Consider the following 17,162-nt stretch of genomic DNA (forward strand, 5'->3'; position numbering starts at 1 on the left):
CACTGAGTGGACACGAACATTTTCGCTCCTGATGCATTGACTCTTACCAGCCACTTTATCCCATAAATTAACTTCAAATATTCTATAAAAAAAGTCTAGTGAATCCTCTTCTCCCTCCCTTAGGACGAATACTTCGGCACCGCTTTTATCTATTTTCTTCGCCGTCGTCTGAACTACAGCAAATTTCAGCGCAAGTCAAACCTTCTGCTCTTTCAGACATTCCTATTTTTAGGAGAATAATAATAATTGAAAAACTAGAAAACAATATTCACCTTTAGGCTGTTTTGCAGAAGGTTTCCATTCATCATCAGCATCAGAAATCATCAATTGATCATCAGAATCAGAAATTTGATGCAGAACTGACGCTTTTGATGCAACACCTAGTGGCAAAGATATAGATAAGAAAAAAGAAGAAATAATGCAAAATGTAATCTGACTCAAAATAAAAGCACAACTTTCCGTGATGCTCCAATATTCATTTTATAGGAGAAATCGTGACAAAGTTGGTGTCCTTGCTCTCAATGAAGTCTTGATTTGATTGTACTTGTAAGACAGGGAAGATCAACTTATACGCAAACAACACAATCCCCCTATCTCAGAGGATCATGGAAAAGGCAATTACAGCCTTTGATCAATCAGCCATCAACAGAACGAATAAAAATTCTAAACATGTATTAGTAATAATATTAACAAATAAGAAGCAGAAAAAAAAGTAACTAACTTTTCTTTCAAACATAACTCAGTTCCAGACTTGCATAATTGATCGAAGAATAGCTAAACATAATTCGTATTTTCTAGTATGTGTAATTGTTGCATGTTATTTTCGAAATTGCTATAAAAAAAGTTTGACTCGATCATTTTTCAAGTCAGGCCACGATATTTGGACATTTGGATTCAAACTATAAGCAAAACAACTTGCTATGAAGTGTTTTGGCCATCTATAAGGAAATTCTCAAAGGATTGAAGCCATGTGCTGTACAATCATCCCAGCTTAATTGGCGGCCATAGTTTTGTCATAACCCCTCCCCCCTACTTCTTCACAAGTCTACACAAATCAATGTTTGCTTAAAACCAGAAAGTAAGAAGACACAGCCAACTTTAGTCATAAGTGAAGTTTCCAAGAACTTTTTGGGTCTCCTTTTGTTGAAAGCTACTTGAGCCAAATTTCAGAAAAGAGAAGCCAATTTCAAGCACAGTTTCTCATAATGGACAAAAAAGGGGTCAAGTTGAGAGGTTTTTAGAAAAAAAAAGAAGTTAGACAACAGAGAAGCTCTGTTTGCAAATATCTCTTTTGAGCCCACTCAAATGTATCTTTCTTCTTTTATCTGAGCAAAACACTAAACAGGATACCCATATTTTTATATTAAGCAGATGACACCCAGAAAATTAGTTTTAGATTGTGCTTTGGAACCCAGAATAGTTGTGGGAAAAGTCAAGTTATGTCCCAATTATAGAAAGAGCCATGACAAATTGGCCAATTAATGGGCATCAGTTAGATCAGAAGAGATCACTCCCCCTAAATTTTGTGTTCCTAAACATTGGAAATAATAAACAAGACATTAACTTTCGAAGTGTTTTCATTATCCAATAAATTTGAAATACTTTATGAAGAATTGAACTTGATTACCTTAATCAAGTTATTAAACTTTATCAAATGGAAAGGGGTTGCACATTACCAGGCTACTTGGCATGGAACCTAGATACTTAGATATTTATATAACATTTCAGAGAAAGAGAAAAGCTAATTGGGTCTCCTTTTTGGCATATACCTGTATGTTTTATAATTTTGTGTTAAATGACTTACCCTCAAATATTCAAAACAAGACTTTGAAATTCTTTACAGATGATGTAAAGTTTTATTACTTAATTTTTACTCCAACAAATGCATGATTACTTCCAGGAAACATAAGTTAATTGTGATCATGGACCCAACATACTATCACGTACATTAATGGAGACAAATCTCTAATGGCAATTACTTATTATGTAGGCTACTAATGCTGTATCCAAATCCCATATCTAAAGTGTTCAGAATGTGTTCAGACGCTAAAATCAGGTGATTATGTTAATTACCTTGGAGTTTATTTTAACAAGTAGGCTACCACTTCAACCAGATTTGTAAATAGTGGCATGGCATTGAAAAATATTTTAGTTGATTTGATCTTGTCTTAACAGTTTGCCAGTTTTTACAGTAGACACATTGGCAAATGTACCTTCATTGTAATGCTTTTCATTCTTTGGAAGAGTTGGCCAGGCCCTACAGCAGACACATTGGCAAATGTAGTTGATGACTTTTTGTATATTTTCATGCGGGCCCACATTTGGCAATAATTATGCAGAAACTATAAATTACTAAAATTTGTGCACATTGAATGTATTGCAAATTTGCAGTGTGATAAATTTATAAATATATGTCATAAGGTGATATACCTTTTACAAGCAGGTTAAACTAACACTTGCACCATATTAATGAACCATATCTTCTTCTATAATTCATAAATGTTGTCAATTAGCTTATTCTTTATTTTGTATTTATAGCAACAAGCTTTATTGCTTACCATTTGATGGATTAATAAATAAATAAATAAATATTGTCCAATGTCATTTATAAGCAATTGATACTTTGACACTTACTTCTCATTAACAGTTAGTTAATAAAACGAGTTTGGAAAAAGTAAAACCAATTTGAAAAAAAAAAAAAACCTGACTATTGTCTATATTGGTAGAACCCTCGTGCATGACCCCTTTTAAACCAAATACTATACTGATAAAAATCCACATTTTATTTAAACTTGAAAACTCTTCTTTCCTGTAAACAGTTGCCTCATAATACAAAAAAAAAAAAAAAAAAAAAAAAAAAAAAAAAAAAAAAAAAAAAAAAAAAAAAAAAAAAAAAAAAAAAAAAAAAAAAAATGAAAAGAAAAGTGATTTTTTGACTACATTCAAACATTAGCAGGATGGTGTTGGGCTTGGAAGCAACTGAACTGGTAGCTACTCTGATAATTAGATTGATATAACCTTACTAAATAGGTTCAAGAAAGGTTAATAGGTATTTAGCCCAGAAGAGGCTATGCAACAGGACATAAATCAACATACGCTTCTATACTTTAGGGCAGCCTAATTTTTTATCAGACAGTTTATAAGTAATACCCTAGAAATTGCAAATTTTTGAAAATCCTAAGTTTGTGTTGTGCCTACTTTTCAACCATGTGTGCCAGTGATAGTTCTAGGGATCCAAGGGGCACAGGGGTATGCCCTCCTGACATAATGGTAGACTTGTTGTTAGGACTGCTTGCGCTGGTTTGGGATGAAAGTTATTTTTTTACTTGGTTTTTAATAAGTTTTTAATTATTAAGACTCTCTTTTTACAAACCAGTTAGAAACAATGTTTCAGTTACATTATGTGGTCTATGTTAGATTTCTCCAATGACACATACTTTAATTAAATTTAGGTTTATCAAGAAAATCTGTCTGTATTACCACATAAGCCAACTGGGAGCCATGTGCCATGTGTGCCAGTGATAGTTCTAGGGATCCAAGGGGCACAGGGGTATGCCCTCCTGACATAATGGTAGACTTGTTGTTAGGACTGCTTGCGCTGGTTTGGGATGAAAGTTATTTTTTTACTTGGTTTTTAATAAGTTTTTAATTATTAAGACTCTCTTTTTACAAACCAGTTAGAAACAAGGTTTCAGTTACATTATGTGGTCTATGTTAGATTTCTCCAATGACACATACTTTAATTAAATTTAGGTTTATCAAGAAAATCTGTCTGTATTACCACATAAGCCAACTGGGAGCCAAAAATATTAATTTTGTAATAAGGAGGTGAAATTTAAAATCTTTACTTCTTTAGGCTGTTGAAATTATATTTCAGGGTTGTGCTTTCACTACAGGGCTGAAAAGCAAAATATTTACTTCTTTTTACCATCAAAAATTTGTTTATGAGTCTTGCTATGGCACTGATGCATACAAATTGATCTTGTTACCTTTTTTGGCTGTCTGTCTTGGTCTGCTTTTTAAGACTTTACTTGGATGAATAGAAGAGGAAATACAAACAAAGAGCTCTAAACTGACAGGACTAGCCATTATAAATGTTCACCAAAATACTGAGGTAGACATCAACCATGTAATAAATAGAAATGGCCAGAGTGGAAATAAACAAATAGATTTTTTTTCTCATAAGATTATGAATTCTGTAATTTAGCAAAATATATAAACTTTAAAAAGTGGAAAGAAACACTATGTGACATTAAAGAGCATTGATGACACTATATTTTGTGACAATAAAAAGCTTAACTCACTTGCTATAGCAGTCAGAAGTCCAAAGGCAAAAAATCATGCAGAGAATATTAAATATGATATTTTTTTTATAGATAAGATCATGAACAGCTTTTTATTTTTTTTTACAGTGGGATGGTTTTTATAACTTACTATTTTTTCTATCAATATTCTTATAGCCTACCATTTTGATTTAAATAGGTTTATTAGAACTTTAACCCTCATCAGATTTTAGAATGAATATACAACCATTTCCACTACCTATCTACAACACATAATTGTCAAGGTTCCCTTTAAATTCTGGGTATTTCTTGGTTCACAAGCTTATAGAAGCAACCTATTACGCAACTCCCTTCCCTTAAAAAAAAATCCTAGATCCACCCCTGAGTAGATTCTGATAGGTATCATTCCTGTAAATCATAAATTTTCCTAAATTAATGAATTGAGGAAGCTAAGAAATAGAGTCAATCTTGATATTACCAGAACAATTGTTTTGTGTCATGAAACTATTGTTAATAGATGCATTTTGACTTTTTGAACATCTTTTCTCTCTTGATAAACTACTGCAAACTCACCGTTATGGAGTTATTACAGCCCAAATATCATGTATTTACGAATATAGAATTACAATTATTTCCATTTTTGTTGATTGGATATTTGAAATCACAAATCTGTAAGTTTAGAAACAAATTTGGGCTATATATTTGGACATCAGGGGTGGGGGTAAAGCATAGTATATATTAAATATATAAACTAACCATTACTGTATTTAATATATGCTATGCTTTACCCTCCCCCCCCCCCCTAATGTGCAAATATATAATAACTCCATAATGGTGATTTTGCGGTAATTTTGCAAGAGAGAAAAATATGTTCAAAAAGCCAAAATGCATCTATTAACAATAGTTTCATGACACAAAACAATTGTTCTGGTAATATCAAGATTGACCAGAAACAGATATATCTTTAGAATCAGAATTTCATCCAAAATCCAGATATGACACTATTTTCATCACAAATGAAATTTACAACTCCTTGTTAATGGTCAAGTTATAGGCAGAATTGTATTAATGGGCTGATCTTTCTATAACCCAGTCTTGATAAACCATTTAATCAAAACAGCTGTAGATAAAATAACAACAATTAAAAAAGCTGCAGCTTGAAAAACAAGAAAAAACTTTCAAGTTTCGACTAACTTAATTTTTCAGCATCTTGTCTGCAGTAGCTTTGACTTCTTTTAGTCACACTGGCAATATTTTCATCTCTACTTTCTTCTCTCAGTTATTCTATGTATTCCTGTGAATTAGTTTTTCCCTTTATTTATGAGAAATAAATTGTCCATTCTATTTCTTTTATGATTGAAAACTTTTTCATTCTAGACTTCTAGACATTCTAGAGGTCAACTGTCAGTAATTGTATCATTCTTTTTAGAAGATCATTAAAATAAATAAAAAATGAATGAAATACCTTCTCCTTTCTTTTGTCACATATCTAGTTTAGTGACCCTTAAGCGAAGATGAAATATTTTTTTCATGACCGCCTTAGCTTCTAGAAAAGTGTTTCTATGTAAGCATAAACACATAAATATATCTTAGCAGAGGCATATTTCAAAATAGGGATGGAGCGAATTTATGAAAAAAAAACTACTGTAAAATACAGAATGATCATACGTAAAATATTGGTAAAACCGTAAACAAGTTAGCATATCGGGAAAGGGTAAGTCAAAAGGCTTATGTACGTATTTTTTTTCTTGGCCTGAGAAGTGAAGACAAAACTAGAAAAGAATACTGTTAAAAGTTAACCTTTGCTCTTCTTATAGCGAGCATAATCCAACTCATCTGAGGTAAAACCGCACGGAGTGACTCCAAACAGCTTCATGAGACTATATGTTTGTTCATAAGCCTTAATCTCAGACACTCCAGCCCCACCAGAAGGAGAAGCTCCAAAGATTTCAAGTACCTGTAAATTTCACAACATTAGCACATAACAAAAAGCAACACGAAGCTAATAAGCAAGCAATCTCAGCAGGATGCTACATTAATATAAGCACATAACAAAAGCATCTTTATATTACAATATTAATTGAGGAAAAAGCTGGAAAAGGGATGGAACGTCCTTGCATAAGAACGATTGGCGGAGCCAAATTCAAAAATTCAAACAAAAAATGTAGAATTTTTCTTTTTTTTACTTTTTTATTTATGTGACAATTTTTGTATGTGAATTAAACATGGGCTTCTAGTTTGAACTTTTTTTTTCACACAGACTTTATTTTTACTATTTTTTTTTTATTATTGAGAAAAAACACAAAGTATCAAAATATTACGGTCAACCGGAAATAATTTGATTTTTTACACACTCTCAAATTTGTTTATCTGATAGAAATATTTACGGTGAATAAAAGGAAAAGGAAGCTAAAGAAAGAAGTAATAAGTAAGAAAAAAGAAAAAAGAAAAGAAGAAAGAAAAAAGAAAGAAGAATAAAAGAAAGAGACAGCTAAAAAATAGCCTACCTTGATCAAACTTTCCTTTTTAAAATAATTAGAAAACTGCTTTCCTTTGCAGTGAAACTTTCAGTTTTAGAAAAAAAAAGAAAAGAAAGCAAGAACTTCGAATCGTAAAATTAAAATCACCTCTTCAGTTTTAGCTCTTATTTTTTCGTATTCGTTTATTTAAATAGCTATCGTAGCACTCAAAAATGAACGCTAAATTATGCTATTTTTACAATCGCAAAATTACAATTAACACTTGTTAAATGCTCTTACAAAATATGGTACAAAGGAGTTTGCGAATCTGTTCGTACGGCACTTGACTGGTTCTAGTTTGTTGTAATGCCTAGTATATCTGCTGATTGATGCGGATGGTGGAAGTATGGATCGGTGTTTCTCGTTTGTTAATAGTGATTTCCCAAATTTCATTATCAGCTCATGTCTTCGGTCAAATAAGGTGGGCAAATTCAAGAGCTCAAGGGCACTTTCGTAGCTGCTGAACCTGGGTCCTAGTATTATTCTAGTAGCGCGTTTTTGGACATGTTCTAGTTCATCTGTCATGTAAGCTATGTTCTGAGTTAGGGGACCCCAAACAGGACAGCAATACTCGAGGAAAGGCCTGATGTAGGTTGTATACGCCAGAAGGAGCTGACGATCAGAGAAGCCTAACCTGCGCATACTTGTTAAACTCTGGATTGAATAGTGACCCTTGTGCACAATATTGTCTACATGCAGCTTAAACGAGCAGTCACTTGTAAATGTTACGCCTAGGATTGTTACAGAGGAAACAATTGGAAACAGAGCATCTGGGATAGTGATATCTCGCTTGAGTGGATTAAAACGTAAAACTTTTGATTTCTGTTCATTCACTTGTAGACTATTCGACTTACACTGGTTGATGAAGTCTGTGAAGAAAGTCGGGTCATACTGCCTCTTTGTCACTGCATTTTCTACTATATATTTGAGAAGTGCAGATAAGTCATCAACAAACTTGAAACGCTCTTCAAATTCTGCAAGGATAGTGTTGATAGCGGCAAGAAATAAAAGAGCAGCTAATTTCGTTCCTTGGGGGCATCCACAGGTTAATTCTGACCACTCAGAGCAGGTATCTTCTACAAACAAAGGGTAAACTGATTGCTGTCTCCCTTGTAAAAATTCTCTTACTAATAGTAGTATTTATGTTTTAGCTCCCATTTCTTTCAGATTAGTTAATGCAGTCTTGTGTTTGATAAGGTCGAATGCTTTTCGGTAGTCCACCAGAAATAAGTCTGCAGTACTATTAGAAGTTTCTAACCACTGGACGATTAGGTGATACATTCGCACGAGATATATTGAAGTGCTACCGCCTCGTATGCAACCATATTGGTACGGATCGATCGCAGGAGCAATTTGTTCTAACAAAGAATGGTAAATAGAACCCTCAGCTACTTTTGCTAAGTCAGGAGTTATCGATATTGGTCTCAGTAGGTCACAGGAGAGGGGTGTTTTGACTTTTGATATAACACGGACATATGCAGCTTTCAACATCTTCGGAAATGATTGTTCTGAGAAACATTGGTTTATCACTGATGCAATAGGCTCGGCTAAGAAGGGTGAGTACTCTTTCAGTAATTTCACGGGGAGTTCACCTGGGTATGTGGCATAGTTGTTACGTAGTCGTCCAATTGCATAGTGAACTGCCATTTCTGACACCTCTACGATTTCATCAGAACTATTGCTGTTAATGATGTCACACATTTGTTCATCACTTACGGTTGGATGGGTAGTGCAAATCTGAGTAAAGAATTCGTTGACTTCCGAGGCTTTTATCAGACTACCATATGGTTTATTGATCCGTATTTCGTTTCCTTTCTTTTTCCCACTAGGCCGTTTTACTGCGTCATGCCACTTATGAGAATCTGACTTAAGGAGTGGTGCTATTTTTTCCCGTACATATCTTTTTCTGGAAGCTCGGAGGGCTGAGACGATTTTATTTCTTATTTTGTTTGCACTCAGTGTGTCTCCTACAACATGGAGTTTACATCGTTCTTTGATCATTTTTTTTTTATATTAGTATCTAACCACGGCTTATCCGTCTCACATATCGTGCGTTCTTTAACTGGAAAAAATTCATTGTACATTTGCTGCAGAATCGAGTATAATATCTCGACCTTTTCATCAATATTTGTTATAACACAAATTGGATCAAAGTCAAAGTTAGCGATCCACCTGCCAAATGTTTGGATGGAGCTTTCACTGAGAGGTCTATAAACTATTTTAACCTTTTTTGGTTTCGGTATATTATTTCTGCTCTTTGATTTCCACCAGAGAACGTTGTGGTCTGACTTAGCGAGTGGTCCGAGGGAAACTGGTGGTTCATAAAACACCTCAAGATTCGTTAGTATGAGGTCTAGTATGCTTCCACTTTCATGAGTGGGAACATCGACCACTTGTTTTAGATCCAACACACGTGAAATCCACTTTTTGTCGGTTAAGTTAAAGTCTCCAGCTATGATAAAAGCTGGATTACTGAATTGTTTCCGAAAGTTGTCAACTTGATGCTGCAGAAACGTCACTAATTCACGTCTGTTGCGAGCACCTTCGGGATAGTATACTGCTGCTAGAATGATACACGAGTAAGTTCTTGGTAACCTTCTCAGTCTGCACCATAGCCAGATTGTTTCATGAAAGGAATCTGAAGGGTTATTAAGTTGTCTGCATGGCAAGTCTTCACGGCAATAGATGCCTACTCCACCTCCACGTCGTGTGTCTTTTCTGTCACGTCTGGTATTGAAAAAGTTCAGATAGCCTCTTATAGCGCCTGTTTCAGTAGTAATATCCCAACATTCGGTAATTATTGCTAATGGTGTCGAGTTGATGCGTAGGACAAGTTCTAATTGGTCCACTTTATTCGTCAGTGACCTGGCATTGCACAGAATTAGGCTTGGGAAATTTGTTTTGGCACATAGAGTGACAGGTTTTAGCACAGGAGGGGGGTTGTCTGAGGTGTTCGCAGCTTCGTCGCGGTAGTAGGGCTTCAATGTTGGTTTAGGTTCTAAGGAATTTATAATAACTAAGCATGTCTCATATTGTTTATTCTTTGACTTTTTTGTTCCACTGTCAATGCGAGCTATACTGATTACTGGAATACTGTGATCACCGTTATAAAGTACACGGCGCTCTCTGCGTTCTCGGACCCTTCTACCTGCGCGCTTGCCGCGCCATTTCTTTTTCTTTTTTGGCTTAAGCTGAATAGTAGTGACATCTTCGTAAGGTTTGTACAGTTGGTATGCGGTGAGAATTTCAATAATAGATGGCGCCAGCGGTCCGGATTTTAAACGCTTACTTTTCAGAATGCTTTTTAGGCTAACATCAGCTTCTTCTGCTTCCATTTTTAGATATATTTGTAGCAACACAATCACTTCACAAGTTATTGAAATTATCGTCACTCGAAAATAGGTATATCTCTTCTTTGTGTCTTTTTCTTTCTACTTCGTCATCGAAAAAACTCATTTGAGCTCTAACATCTTGACTAACATCATAATCTCCTTCGTTCTGCACATGACAATAAACAGATTATTTGAATATTTATATAATTTTCGTAACTAAATGAAAATTCAGTGAAGAGAAAGAGAGAGAGAGAGAGAGAGAGAGAGAGGAGAGAGAGAGAGAGAGAGAGAGAGAGAGAGAGAGGAGAGAGAGAGAGAGAGAGAGAGAGAGAGAGAGAGAGAGAGGAGAGAGAGAGGAGAAAGAGAGAGAGAGAGAGAGAGAGAGAGAGAGAGAGAGAGAGAGAGGAGAGAGAGAGAGAGAGAGAGAGAGAGAGAGAGAGAGGTTCATGCTTGGTTTAATTCCTATTTGTCAGGTAGAACTATCTCTGCAGGTTTCCTTTGCAACTTTTCGTCTGAAGTTGAGTTTAGCATTCCTCGATGCTCTGTTCTTGGACCGTATCTGTTTTTTATTTATGTTAATAACCTTATAATTGCAGTTAAGAAACAGAAACCTACAGTCTGTTGTCGCCTATGTCATCCTGAATCTTTCAATGCTACAAAAAAATCCATCGTTTTCGCAGGATAAGGAAACTCCCGTTGCGTTGGCTGATGACAGTGCCATTGGTACTACAGTAGGAACTGAATCTAATTCAGTTTCCCAAATTAGTTGACCTTTTTGAGAGAGTTTTAGCTCTTTGGTTCCACGCTAATTGCCTCGCCCTAAATATTGTCAATTCAAGTTATTAAATTTTTTCCCGTATTTCTCTGGCGTGCTCTGATTTAACTGATATCCAACTTTCAAAGGGCTCTCTCACTAGACCTCAGGATCGGTATGTCTGATTTCTCGGTATTCTTATAGATGAAAACCTTTCATTCAAGCATCCTATTGTACTAATTATCAGGAAGATCTCAAGGAGTCTTGAAATTATGAGGAAGCTAAAACACCTTTTACCTGTATTAGTTATAAAAATTCTGTTCCATTGCCTAGTTCAGTCCTATGTCTCTTATTGCCCTACAGTATGGATGTCAAAGTTTTCTTCTTTTTTGAAACCACTATCTAAATTCTATGATAAAGCAAGAATGCATATACAGGAAGCAAACTGATCTACAACTAATCCAACTAGCCCATTACTTGATTTGCAGTCTTCCTACATTTTTTCGTGCGCGTCTTACAATTTTCCGAAACTTCATGGTGATGTACCAACAGTCCTTCAAACTACTCCTTCTTCCATCATTGATGGGTCTACACATCATCTTCGCAATTCAAGTAACATTTTACTTACTTCATCGGTTAGGTCGGACTTAAATCCATTAATTGCTTTTCATATCGTTTGGAGTAGCCTACCTGAGTCAGCTCAAGAATGTCACTCGTTTGGTATTTTCAAAAGAATTTTAAGAAGTTTTTTAATGTCTTGATGTTTATATTTTTTTGGATGGAGGAGGGGGACAGGTGACGCTGGCCTGGTTTAGAAATGTTTGCCGTGAGGGGTGTTGAGCTTTGTTGAATATTTGTGGCTTGGTTTCGAATATGTATTTGGAATGTTATTCAATTTAAGGGATAGTCCAACATTTTTTTTTGGTGGGGGGGGGGGGGTCTTAAAATCTGTTAATTTTGGGGTATTTTGATTCTTTTTTTGTGCATGTGTGTTTATGTATGTGTGTGTGTGTATTTTGTATATATATATATATATATATATATATATATATATATATATATATATATATATATATATATATATGTGTGTGTATGTGTGCGTGTTTGTGTGCGTATATGTGTGTGTGTATATATATGTGTGTGTGTGTGCGTATTTTGTATATATATATATATATATATATATATATATATATATATATATATATATATATATATATATATATATATATATATGTGTGTGTGTGTGTGTGTGTGCGTGTGTGTGTATTTGTATGTGTGTATTTGTATGTGTGTGTGTATGTATGTGTGTATGAGTGTATGTGTGTCTGTGTGTGCATGTGTATGAATTTTTGAATGGTTGTAATGCATTCTACTGGATTTTTTGTTTGTTTCATTTTTGTTGTGTGTGTGTATGAGTTTTTTAATGGTTGTAATGCATTCTATTGAAATTTTTGTTTGTTTCATTTTTGTTTCTCCCCTGTTTTTCTCCTGGCCATAGAGCCTTACGGGTTGAAGTGTTTTTGTTGCAAATTTATTGGTTGAATAAATATATTCTGCAATGGTTGAATAATATATATTGGTTGAATAAACTGATTCATTGATTGATGGATTGACTAAAGTTAAAAGAGGAGAAAACATTTAAAACGTGTTTTGTTTTCAGTAACTTGCAAAGTATGTTATATTCTTTAGAAGCCATGGGGACGTCAATAGTAGCAGTAGAAGTAGCAGCAAAAGTGGTAGTAAAATTTGTATCCTCGGGGGGCGTCAATAGTAGAAGTAATACCAGTAAAAGTAGCAGCAAGAACGTTAGTAGCATTTGTATCCTGAAAATTTCAGCTTAATACCTTAAGCCGTTGTTGGGATATTGCTAATACACCCCCTTTGATAACCCAAACGTACATGATACGTTCCAATTTTTTCGAAACCACCTTACTCTCTGAAAGTTTACCTAATATCCTTAGTATAAGCAATAGTAGAAGGCATACTAGGAGAAGTAATAATAGGAATTATAGGAGTTTTATTGGTAAAGGTATTAGTGAGAGCCGGCGTTTTCCCCGGAAAATCTCCCCCAGAGAATTCCTCCTCAGATAATTCCCGACTACGCATGGCGTAGGCAGCATCTTGTCTAGAGGAGGGCAGCCGATTCTGTGAATTTGCATATAAATACTTTCCGGTGTCCTTTGAATATAGGTCTTTAGAAACTTGAAATTCTATATTTCGTTAAAACTCCACCTTTAATATTTTCCATGTTCTACTTCTCCTGTAGTACTATAATATAATAGATGCACTATCCTACTTCCAATCTACAGAACACATAAAAACTACAAAAGCGATATGACACAAATAACATTACGGTTAGATAACTGCTTCTTGGTCTAAGAATTCAATTCAAAAGTTTAAAGTTGGGCAAGATTAAATAGCAAATTGTTATAGAGGAGACCGGCCCACGTTTAGCCAATGCAAACAATCTCAATAGAAAAACCTATAGAGACTTCTCGTGGAATATAAAAGCTCTGACAGATGGCAGTGTATGTTCTTAAAATGTCTGGTATTAATACTTTTATGAAAAATATCAGATTGGATCACATTTTATGGTGATTAAATCTGGAATTTCGTTCAATTTGTTCAGAAGGCATATGCCTAATTACAAATACTAGTAAAGCCGTAAACTCATGTTGTATTCTCTTATTATTTGCCTGACTTTGGCAGCTTCCAAGACTTGCCATCTTCGCCGGTTTGCTGTTAGTATTTTTTCCATCCTGTGGGATAGGAAACTCCCACGTTCGGCCACGATACTCGAGGTAGGCTCGGAATGCCGCACCAAGGTGTCCAAAAGTCGGCTATGGTTGTAAAAGCTGTATAAACAGCATATTTAAAGGGTACAGGCAAGCACAAAACCCAGAACTTGATTAATCCTGGCGTTGTTTAATCGTATCAGGGCAGCAGGTAAACTGAAATTATATTCTTTCCTGTTAAATGTCATTCGATATAAAACGCTCAAAAGTACAACGAAAGAGAAAAAAAAGGCGTAGGGGGTCTAAAGGAAAGGAAAACAGCAATTTTTTCTGTCTTAGTCGACAAAAAGTGAGTTGGATTCTCTGGAAGTACCAATGTCCCTAGAGGAACAAGACTACATGAAAAAAGTCGAGAAGCCGAATATCCCTCTAAAAAGTCTAGACCTGAGTTACAACGCATCAATAAATGTTTACTTACGAAAAAGAAAAAGGACAAAAACACTTACTTGAAAACGATGGCTGATATGCATATAGACTCTACTCCTCTAGAGCACGTAAATTTGCATACACATATGCCAATATTAAGAGTATAAAAGTGCCAGATAACAGCAAATAGAAGGGCAGTGGCGACAGTATAGGAATCGCAGGTAAAGACTAGTGCCGTTGTTTTATGGATCACCTTAAAACTCTATAAGTAAGAACGACAGAGGGATTAAGCTTATGAAGGGCAACTGCATTGAACCGTTACAGTGTATGAGCTTTCTTTAACAACACAGAGCGAGGTCTAGATAAACACGTGTTCGGACCACAAGACATCTGGAATGTTGACCAATTGGGTCTGAAAACATCCACAAGCCTCGTAAGATCATTGCAAAGCGAGGCTAGAAGTAAGTAGCGAAGGTCACGTCAGCAGAAAGAGGCAAGTTGACCACCATTTGTACTGGTGTTAATGCATTAGGAATAGAGCCCCTCATCTGCTTTTTTCCCTAGGAAAAGTGTCCGGAAATTTTACTCAAGACGGCTTTACCAGGAACCGTCAAGATCGGCTCAGAAAATACTTCTGGCTAGACGACTGTCTTTAATTCTTTCCTTTACTTACAGTTTCTTATCAGTCAAGTCAAACCCTTCAAACAGTCACCTGTACTTCTGAAATATCCCTCTTAGACGACAGATCACCCAATACACCATTGAATTGCTTGATCTAGCTAAAGATAATAGAGTTGTACTTTTAGCTGTCCCTCCCGACACTATTCACAAACTACAGCCTGAAATGATAGTCATGGGGCGCCTAAAGGCCTAGTGAAATCAGAGCAAGAGACCCCACCAACAGAGATGTCTTCAAGGATTATGAGCTTCCCTTGTGATATGTCTCAGACAGAATACATACCACATCTAGAAAAGCACTTACCAGGGAGGTTTCTTTGCTCAGTGCAAGTCCTGTGTGACCTTTAAACTCCTTTTTTTACCATAGACCCCAAAACAAACACAGTACAGGTTCACTCTAAATGAGAAGCAAATATGAGCAAATGATTCGTTAAAAGAGATGGTCCACATAAACCCCTTTCCAAAAGGCTCAACACGAAAAAGCAACAAAAAATATATATGAAAAAGTCAGAAATGCTCACTGACACCCCTGTAAAAGAACGCATGGGTGCTGGGATAAAATCTGTATCTTCCAAAAAGCCCCAATCCTGAAGAGGAAGAAAGTCAGAGAAGTGAAAAGGCTAAAAAGCAAAAGGCATGTTTCTCAAAACAAGAGGTGCAGTTGGAGTGACGATTCTGACGTAGATGACCCTGTGTACAACTCTTCAGACTACAGTGTGGACGTTGAAGACGAGCCCCCTATTAGCAACTTCCAATTTGACACTGAGAAAGTCAAGGCTGAAGAGAAAGAAAGAGAATCCACTATATTATTATAAAAAAAACTATCAACTAAAAAACTTAAGGTCTACTTTCTGAAGAAGACTAGAGCAAGGGACATTGCGCTAACTGACGAGACGGATAGTGTCTGAAAGAGAGAACTTGAAATGAAACTGTCCAACTGGCCACCGACAGTTGGAGCACCAAGATTAGTGGAACGGCTAACTCTTGGTGTTGATCAGTCAATATATGATTTGAAATTAATACACTTAAAGTTTTTTTTAAACCTTACTGAAATTCATTTTGTAGTTTTTTATACTGACAATATTCTTTCTTAATTTTATAGCCAGAAAACAAGTTTTAATGTTCCCCTGGCAACTTTTCTGTTTCTTTTGTCAGGCAGCGAAACATAAGCCAGAGACGGCCGAACCAATGCCGGGGTGGCCCAAGTTCAGCACTCTTGACCACTTGGATAAAGAAGCATCTGGGTGGAAAAGTAATGAAATATTACTAATTGTCTTTTTCAAGAAAGGTAATGAATGAGTTAACTTTGCTTTGGCATACTCAGCTACTTATTATCGCTTGAATAAATTCCTGGAGAATTAAAAAAGTCAAAACTTGCCAATCATAGGCCAGTCTTCTATCAATATATCGGACCAAAAATCAATATTGAGAATATTGAGAAACATAAATATTGATACTGGAAACGTTATTTGATCAATTTTGTTTATTTCCAACTTTTTCAACCATTTAGGCTACCAGGTAACATCCAACAGATAAACCCCAACATACGAAAATTTCTCGTCAATATCTAGTGGAGATTTGATGTTCTAGGAGGGGGGCACCTGCCCTCAACTGGCCCCCTTCCCTGAGCCCCTCACCATACCATAAATTGAGCAGCATAAGAGAAAGTTTAAAATAGGTACCTCAAAATGTCGATCAGATGTCCTAATGGGTAACAAAAGCGCCAGATATCAAAAACGGCTTTAGGACAGGGGCTGGTTGGTTTTCAATCATTTTCAAGTTGCAAAAAAAGACTAAAACTCTAAAATTCTGATCGAACGAGCATTTTCCAAAGTTTCTACGACCATGAGGTGGAAGTGGGAATAAGGATGGAGCAGCTTCCCTCATATATGAAGCTAATTATGCTCATTATGGAGTTTAGTTTTACCCTTAACAAGAGCTAAGAGCTCACTTGTGATGAGGTTGAAAGAGCTAAGAGCCCATATGGTATGAGCTCTAGCAAAATTCTAAGAATCAATAGATTGCTTTAAAAGGAAAATCAGAGGCTTAATGCAGGTCGGGATTTAAAATAATAGCTCTGAGTCACAAAGTCCTTCTAAATATCAAAATTCATTAAGATCCGATCACCCATTCGTACGTTAAAAATACCTCAATTTATCTCATTTTTCCTCTCCCTTCAGCCCCCCAGATGGTAGAATCGGGGAAAACGACTTTATCAAGTCAATTTGTGCAGCTCCCTGACACACCTACCAATTTTCATCGTCCTAGCACGTCCAGAAGCACAAAACTCGCCAAAGCACTGAATCCCACTAACTAACTCCACAAAAGAGAGTGGATCCAGTACGGTTACGTCAATCACATATCTACGACATTTATAAGCGTTTTCCAAAATTTTCGGATTCCTCATCCAGCTTCCCCAATGTCAAAAGATCTGG

The 17,162-nt window shown here is 35.7% G+C and overlaps 2 protein-coding genes across 6 annotated transcripts in view; both read right to left on the bottom strand.

The window, feature by feature from the left end:
• Positions 1 to 17,162, bottom strand: part of LOC136036075 (high mobility group protein DSP1-like) — a 161,909-nt gene that overhangs the window by 54,308 nt on the left and 90,439 nt on the right. The window lies entirely within an intron of this gene.
• Positions 1 to 17,162, bottom strand: part of LOC136036076 (uncharacterized) — a 53,388-nt gene that overhangs the window by 29,600 nt on the left and 6,626 nt on the right. For all 3 annotated transcript variants that reach the window (XM_065718046.1, XM_065718044.1, XM_065718045.1), the window contains exons 2-3: positions 6,084 to 6,240; positions 273 to 380 (exon numbers count right to left, since the gene is read on the bottom strand). In XM_065718046.1, the coding sequence (XP_065574118.1) occupies positions 273 to 380; positions 6,084 to 6,240 (265 nt within the window). The remainder of the gene's footprint in view (positions 1 to 272; positions 381 to 6,083; positions 6,241 to 17,162) is intronic.

Source organism: Artemia franciscana, chromosome 15 (genome assembly GCF_032884065.1).
Source record: "Artemia franciscana chromosome 15, ASM3288406v1, whole genome shotgun sequence".
In the NCBI taxonomy this organism is placed as follows: Eukaryota; Metazoa; Arthropoda; class Branchiopoda; order Anostraca; family Artemiidae; genus Artemia; species Artemia franciscana.